The sequence below is a fragment of the Benincasa hispida genome, chromosome 3, assembly GCF_027475165.1.
Source record: "Benincasa hispida cultivar pf3 chromosome 3, pf3_genome.v1.1, whole genome shotgun sequence".
NCBI classification, from domain to species: domain Eukaryota; kingdom Viridiplantae; phylum Streptophyta; class Magnoliopsida; order Cucurbitales; family Cucurbitaceae; genus Benincasa; species Benincasa hispida.
In genome coordinates, this window is record NC_143480.1 from 51,802,305 (window position 1) to 51,809,812 (window position 7,508).

The 7,508-nt window shown below is 36.4% G+C and overlaps 1 protein-coding gene across 1 annotated transcript; it reads left to right on the forward strand.

Moving 5' to 3' along the window:
* The first annotated feature begins 348 nt into the window (after positions 1–348).
* LOC120074135 (uncharacterized) lies at positions 349–1,646 on the forward strand. Its single transcript, XM_039027153.2, has 2 exons — positions 349–1,234; positions 1,341–1,646. Exons 1-2 carry the CDS (start codon positions 487–489, stop codon positions 1,400–1,402), a joined length of 810 nt encoding a protein of 269 aa, XP_038883081.2. The 5' UTR covers positions 349–486; the 3' UTR covers positions 1,403–1,646.
* The last annotated feature ends 5,862 nt before the right edge of the window (positions 1,647–7,508 follow it).

Genomic DNA, 7,508 nt, shown 5'->3' on the forward strand with positions numbered 1-7,508 from the left:
TAAAAATTAGAACCAAGTCTAAGGAAAAAAAAAAAAAACAAAAGAAAAGAAAAGAAAGTAATTTTACCTAAAAGATTTGACTAGTTACTAGTATTGGCAAATGAGTAGGTTAACTTCTATACAACCAAGAGAAAATCCGTTTAAATGAATGAGCCTATAAATCTTGGGCTTTCTCGGCCCAAATACGAAAGGGCCCACTAATTCCAACAGATTTGATCCGACACAGAATCCAAGGCATCGAGGAAAATCCGACCGACCTTCAATATAAGTATTTCCGAATAATCCACGCGTCAAATGTTCATTCGTCAAAATAAAATCCACCATCCGACAACTTTAGAAAAATACGTGTAGCCTGAAAAGAGCTTCCATTTTTCTAATCGTCACTTAGAATCAGACGCTCGTCCATTCCTCTGCTTATACATACAAGAGAAGAGAGTCCTATAATTCCAAATCCAAACCCTAACTGAAACAGAAAATCTGTAAACAATGGAAGACGGAATGGCAGAGGAACATCCTCCGAACTTCATTCAACAACGAGGAGATGAAGAAGAGCAGGAAAAGTTGAGTGGGTTTCTGAGGAATTTTATTTCTAACATGGTGTCTGCAGAGGGAAGTGAAGAAAAGAAAGCAGAACAAGGAGATGGAGAAGATGGCGAAAAGTCAAGTGGGTTTCTGAAGAATTTAATTTCGAACATGGTCTCTGCAGAGGAGAGTGAAGAAAAAACAGAGGAAGAAGAAGAAGGAAAGACGAATGGGTTTCTGAAGAATTTCATCTCGAACATGGTCTCTGGAGAGGAAAAGGAAGAAAAAACAGAGGAAGAAGAAGAAGGAAAGACGAATGGGTTTCTGAAGAATTTCATCTCGAACATGGTTTCTGGAGAGGAAAGGGAAGAAAAAACAGAGGAAGAAGAAGAAGAAGGAAAGGAACATGGGCTTCTGAAGAATTTCATGTCGAACAGAGTACATGCAGAGGAGAGTGAAGAAGAAACAGAGGACAAACAAGAAGAAGAAGAAGAGAAGGGAGGTGGGTTACTGAGGAATTTCATTTCAAACATGGTATCTGCAGAGGGAAATGAAGATGAAGAAAAAGAGGAGGAAGATGTTATGATTTCTGAGAAAACAGGGGAAGGGGAAAGAGATAAAAGCGGCGGCTCTGAGTTAGTTGAAGAAAAGGGCGGCGGCGGAGGAGGCATTATATACAACATTGTCTCCCACTTGCCTGCTTCACTTCAAGGTTGGTATTTCGTATAAAGTAGACAATTTGAATTAATTGAATTTGAGAGATGAACAGAGTGATGAGAAATTTGAAATTTTTGTGTGTTTTGTGATGAATGAAACAGGTGATGCAGTGACCACAACAGATGAAGCTGCGATTCTGATTCACTCTATTATCCATGAATGAAATTTTCTTGGTTTTTTATTTTATTTTGTTTTGTGTTCATAGGTTTTGTTTTCCTATGTAAATTTAAGTTGTGTTTGATTGTTTGGGATGTGTACTCTTCTTTTTTGTTAAACAGAGTACATAAAAAATAATGGGATTGATAAAAGAAGCAAGATCCTGATTAACAGGATATTTGACTATCCAATTGCTGTTATGTTCAACTTTGAATCGTTATAATTGACAATGGATTCGATGGTTTGTTAGAGCTAATAATTTAATTTAATAATTGGTATGGTCCTCGCTTGAAGTTTAATATGCAAGATGTAAATAAAACTTGCTTCATTAATGATGAATGAATACAAGATGTACATAAAACTTGTGTCATTAATGATGAATGAATACAAGATATACATAAAACTTGCTTCATTAATGGTGAATAAATACAATAACTATAAATAGGCATGTGAGTACAAGGGAATGACAACTTTCAAATAACAGAGGATAACAAACTCAATAATTGTAAAACTAATCAACTCTAGTACTCCCCTCAAAATGGACTTATAATGCTAATGATGTCCATCTTGGATAACAAAGGAAGAAAAGAAGAGTTAGGTAATGGCTTAGTAAAAATATCAGCGAGTTGCAATTAGGAATGGATAGGCATGAGTTTGATATCTCCACAGATAACTTTGTCACGAACAAAATAACAATCTAATTCAATATGTTCTATTTTTTCATGGAACATAGGATAGCTAGAAATATGAACAACTTCATTATTACATTTAATTAATGAAGGAGTTTAACATTAATTGGAAATCAGTTATCAACTGAGCAATCCAAGTGAGTTTACTAGTTGTAACGGCTAGTGCTCGGTACTTTGCTTCAACAGACGACCTCGAGATCGTGGTTTATTTCTTGGCTTTCCAAGATATTAAAGCTTCACCAAGGAAGGAAAAACCTAGTTGTAGATTTACGAGAATCCATATATGATGTCCAATCAGCATCGACAAAAGCTCGAAGTTGGAATGAAGATGAAGTTGGAGGAAAAATACCTTTGCCAGGGCATCCATCCAAATAATGCAACAGATTATGAGCAACATCAAGATGTGGCTTGCAAGGTTGAGCTACAAACTGACTCAGCTTATGAACAACAAATGTTATATTCGGTCGTGAGACTGTAAGATACAATAATCGACCAATAAGCTGATGATAAGTAGAAGGATCTGTGAGTAATTCACCATCAGATATAGATTGCTTAAGATTCAGGTCCATAAGTAAGGGTGTTGGCTTTGATGCTAAATAACTAGTCTCTTCAAGCAAATTCAAAGTGTAATTCTCTTTTGTAGATCTAGCAAGTTCCATGCCTAAAAAATAACAAAGAGACCCCAAATCCTTGAGTTTAAATCTGATATATAGTTGTTGTTTAAAATCATTAGTAAAAGAAGAAGTCCTGGTGATAACTATATCATCCACATAAACTAGGAGAGCAATAAAGATTTCACCAGTCCTTTCACAAATATAGAATAATAAAGCTTTGATTAAGTGAATCAAAGAGCTAACACCGAATGAGAAAACTTGTCGAACCATTGTCTTGAAGCTTGTTTAAAACCATATATTGATTTATGAAGTTGCTAAACTAGACGCTCTCCATTATTAGCAACTACATTGTGTATATATCCCAAAGGAAGATCCATGTATACTTGTTCAAAGAGGCCACCATGTAGAAATGCATTGTTGGCATCTAGTTGAATCAATAGCCAATTGAGAGAGGCAGTAACAGTCAATAGAACTTTCACTGTAACAAGCTTGGTGACAGGAGAGAACGTTTCAATATAATCTAACTCTTCCTGTTGAGTGTAATATGCTACCAATCGAGTTTTATAATGTTCTATTGACCCATCATCTTTATGTTTAACCTTATATACCCATTTACAACCTATTGAATGATGGTCTTTGGGTAAGGAAACAATCGACCATGTTTTTTTACTTTCCATGGCAGTTAACTCTTCCTTCATAGCCTCACGCTAGTGTTTAAAAGGAATAGCTTGGTGGTAAAATTGTTGCACATAAGTAGCTGAAACAGAAGAGTAAACATCTTGCAGTTAGATCAAAAAACGAGTTTTAGTATCTGGCAATGGTTTAGACTCAAGTAAGTTGCAATGGAAGTCTTGAAGGTAAAATGGTTGTTTAGATACACGACAAGACCATCTAAGAGGTTGTTGAACATCAGTAGGAGAACCATTAGTAGCATTATCATTACTATTGTCATTTGTAGTCGGATTCTTAGTCACTTAGTCACTTATAATAGAAACATTACTACTAGCTTGAGTATTATCGTAGGGAAAACCAGAGAAGTCAAAAGACTTTGGCTAAACATTATCTGGAAATAGATCAATCAATTCATCTTGAATAGTGATATGATGAAAGGGGAATACAGACTCATGAAAAACCACATCACGTGCAACAAACACTTTCTTGTTTTCAATATCATATAATCTGTATCCTTTGATCCTTGGAGTATAGCCAATGAAAACTGAAGTAATTTCTCTCGGGCTAAATTTGGATTGTTGTGAAGAACGTGTTGAGGCAAATGCTAAACAACCAAACACCAAAGTTAATGAAAAGAAGTTATGTTGTTTAGTACTGTTGTTGGAGTACTATTAATAAGAAATGAGGTATTCAATATTGTTGGAGTTTGTGCCCTAAAGTCTTATGTCCTACTAGTTTGTAAACAATTTTGTACGAACGCTTGTGATGTATAATATATATGATATTTACTTCACTTCTTGACTTTGCACATTTAGATGTTTTTATTTTACCACAAATCAATAAACTTAAAATCTCTGGTTGTTTTTATATAACTTAAGCATGTATGTAGTGACATAAAAGTGGATCATGTCTTAAGTGACAACCAAAATGGTCTGTAGTATATGGATATAGGAGGGAAACCTTATCCTGGTAACACTACGGACATGACCCACTTTGTGGAATAGTTACAAGTGTTGTGACTTGTCACAAATGGTCTGACCCTGATCATTCGTGTAGGGGACATGTGAGCGGGGGCGTCCTATACAAACAGTTTGTATAAGACCTGACCACGAAGTGTTAACGTATCGTCATATAACTTCGTTCATGATTGAGACTTCACTTCACTAGAATGACCATAGGTAACATGACCTCAATCCTGAGTGAGTTGGGAACTCCTGCTATTGAGGGCGATCCTTTGATTTGCATGGGTACGAGTGGCCAGTGCGCCGACTCAAACCTACCACTTTGGGGATTCGTTTGTCACAAGATGGAGTTCGCTCATTCCCCGAAGCAGAGGTAAATAGATAGATTGCTCTCTTAAAGGATGATCATAAGGCTTGAACGATGTGGCGCCACACACCTTCTCATGGCCTGTAAGGTGTTCACATATAATAGGACTATCTTGTATTGTTCATTAGAGGGATCGGTGATACTTAAGGAGTAAGATGTAACTACAGGGGAAAAAGGGTAAATTGGCCTACTGTAATTACGAGCATCTGTGAAGGGCCATCGTATTGATGATTGGTTATATCCAATGGAAATATAAATATATCTATGGTAAGAAGAGTTTAGCTATCATTCTTTAGTGGAATGTCTGACAGTTAACGGATGGTAGATATCGTGGCTAAAGAGTTTAGTAAGTTATTCACGTACCGTTGGAGCTTCGAGCCATAGATCCATAAGGTCCCCTTGTTAGCTTGGATACAAGTTGAGAATCAGATTTTGGATCAGTTTGAAATATTCAAATTGACAAGAGGGAGTTTGATTATATATGATATAATTAACTTTATGTATGAGATATATTAATTTGGAGGAAATTAGATATAAATATGATTTGTATCTAGTGGAGGAAAAATTATATGGTTAATAGATGATATTAATCCATAGGTTATGAATATAATGTGAATATATTCATTGTCTATTAATTGGACGGTTAAGGGATAATAGGTTGGCGTCTCTTCTGTTTTCATAACGGATGAGTAAGCTGAAGAATCGCTTTGAGACGCTTAAGTAGCTCACGGTGTGTTAAGCATTGAATATGCGACATAGTGTTGAAGTGTGTCGTCGCTTAGTAAAATCAGTGCCTATACAATAGTGATGAATGATCGCTTACTTATACGATAGCGCTGAGCGATCGCTTAACACTTACACCATCGTGCGCTATTTACTAAATGATCGTTTACCTTTTTGGTTTTTTCTAAGCAATCGTTTAGCGTCCGATATTTACTAAACGTGATCGCTTAGCTTTTCCTACACGATCGTTTAAACGACCGCTTACCTTTTCCTACATGATCGTATACTTCACCTAAACGATCAATCATTTTGTCTATACGATAGACGAGCCTTTCTTCTACTTACTTGATCGTTGTATACGATCTCCCTTCCTCCTCCCCTCTACCAAATCCGAACAAAGCTCCCCCTTTGGGTTCTCACTCCGAGAATATTGAGGGCTCTGAGTAGTGATGTCGTCCCCGTTTCCTTCTATTCATGTGGAAACTGTTCGAGGTAGACGATTGGGATTTGCTGAACAATAGCTTGTTGTTCCAGCGATAGCGAGATTTACTGTGAAGGAAAAGTCTTCAACTAATATGATCTCTCGATCTCTTATTTATTGTTCCTTTGAGCATGCCAGTAATTTAGCGTTATGAATGCATATTAGTATGTTTGAATGTATATGTGGAAATTTTGTCACAGTGAATTGGAAAGATCCGCTTTCGCTCGTAGATACTCTTGAATAAGAGTTCCTTCAATTGGTATCAGAGCACTCAGTTTCTGATATTCCGATTCAATGCTGCAAAAGAATTGCATTTACATTCTCGGTGGGTGCAGCATGTCGACTCTATGTTTTAATTGTTAAATTGTTTGTGGATGTGTGGATTAATGGAGTTTTCTAGGATGTAACATCGGTTTGTTAAATTCTCCAGCTAATTGTAAAGGCCCCTGCGTTTTTGGGCACAATTAATTGCTATCGAGTCTGTAATTTCAAAGTTAGTTTGGGTCTTGAGTCGTTCGTGATGAAGTTCGGAGCAAGGGTGTTGTTCTTTGAGGAAGAAGATGATCAAGTGTTGGTCGAGTCGTGTAGACATGTCATTTAATGCGTGCGCGCACTAGACGATCGTATAGCTCAGCAAGTCTCATTGCTTAGTTACTGACTATACGATCGCGGAGTAAATGTGTGGTAAATCGTTTACCTTTGTGTGATAAGTGATCGTCTTGACAATTGGGCTTCGCGGCCTCGTTGTCGTCTATGTGATTATTTGGCTTTCGCGCTATCGTCTAGTGTTCGCTACACGATTGTTTACCTGGAGGCATTTACTAAATGATGGGAGCTTCGCCCAGCAGTTCAATACCCGGTTCGCTTGTGAACCGGTTTGCTCGGTGGTGTGTAATAGATAGTTTTTTCATTCCAGTTTTGTATTGGTTCATCCCAGTCCATTAATCCATGGTTTTGTACATGTGATGTATATTTCTTTTATGTCATATAGTATGCACATATAGATAAATCCCACCTTATGTTGATCATTGATCATGCATATTCTCTTTATTATAAGTGTTATGATTTAGTGAAGCATGATTTGAATTACATAAGTGCATGCTTATGCATCATATAATATAAGGGTTATATTTATGTATGTATTATTTATTTAGCGTAATATTTACAAGCGTTATAAATACTTCGTTATGTAGCATGTGTGTTTTAGTTGTTTATTTTATAATGGTTATAAAATGAAATTAGAACTAAAATAATTAATAAAAGGTTAAAGTGTAGCAAATCTATCTATAAGGGACCTTTTGTCTAAGGCGGGTTATGTCTAGGCTGGTTTATTTAAGGTGACGACAACGAAACACCTACCTGGAAACCTACCTGGAAAGGTGAATTAGATAGATTTGATGCATGCATGCAAGTTAAGGACAGTCCATTAATGAGTTTAATGAGACTACTTGAACTTGTTTCATTTCAAAGACAAAGGTTATTTTTATGCAAACTTAATAAATGACTTAGATTATAATCAGTAGCCAGATTGTCTAGGTTAATAAACCCTTAGGTAGAACATTCAATGGGAGGTACTTGGGGCATTTGATGCTTCATTTAAACCTC

What these genes read in the sequence shown, in the direction of transcription:
- LOC120074135 (XM_039027153.2), top strand. Translation starts at nt 487, where the DNA reads ATGGAAGACGGAATGGCAGAGGAACATCCTCCGAACTTCATTCAACAA. An exon ending in CTTGCCTGCTTCACTTCAAG is followed by an intron (nt 1,235 to 1,340) that starts GTTGGTATTTCG and finishes TGAATGAAACAG; the next exon opens with GTGATGCAGTGACCACAACA.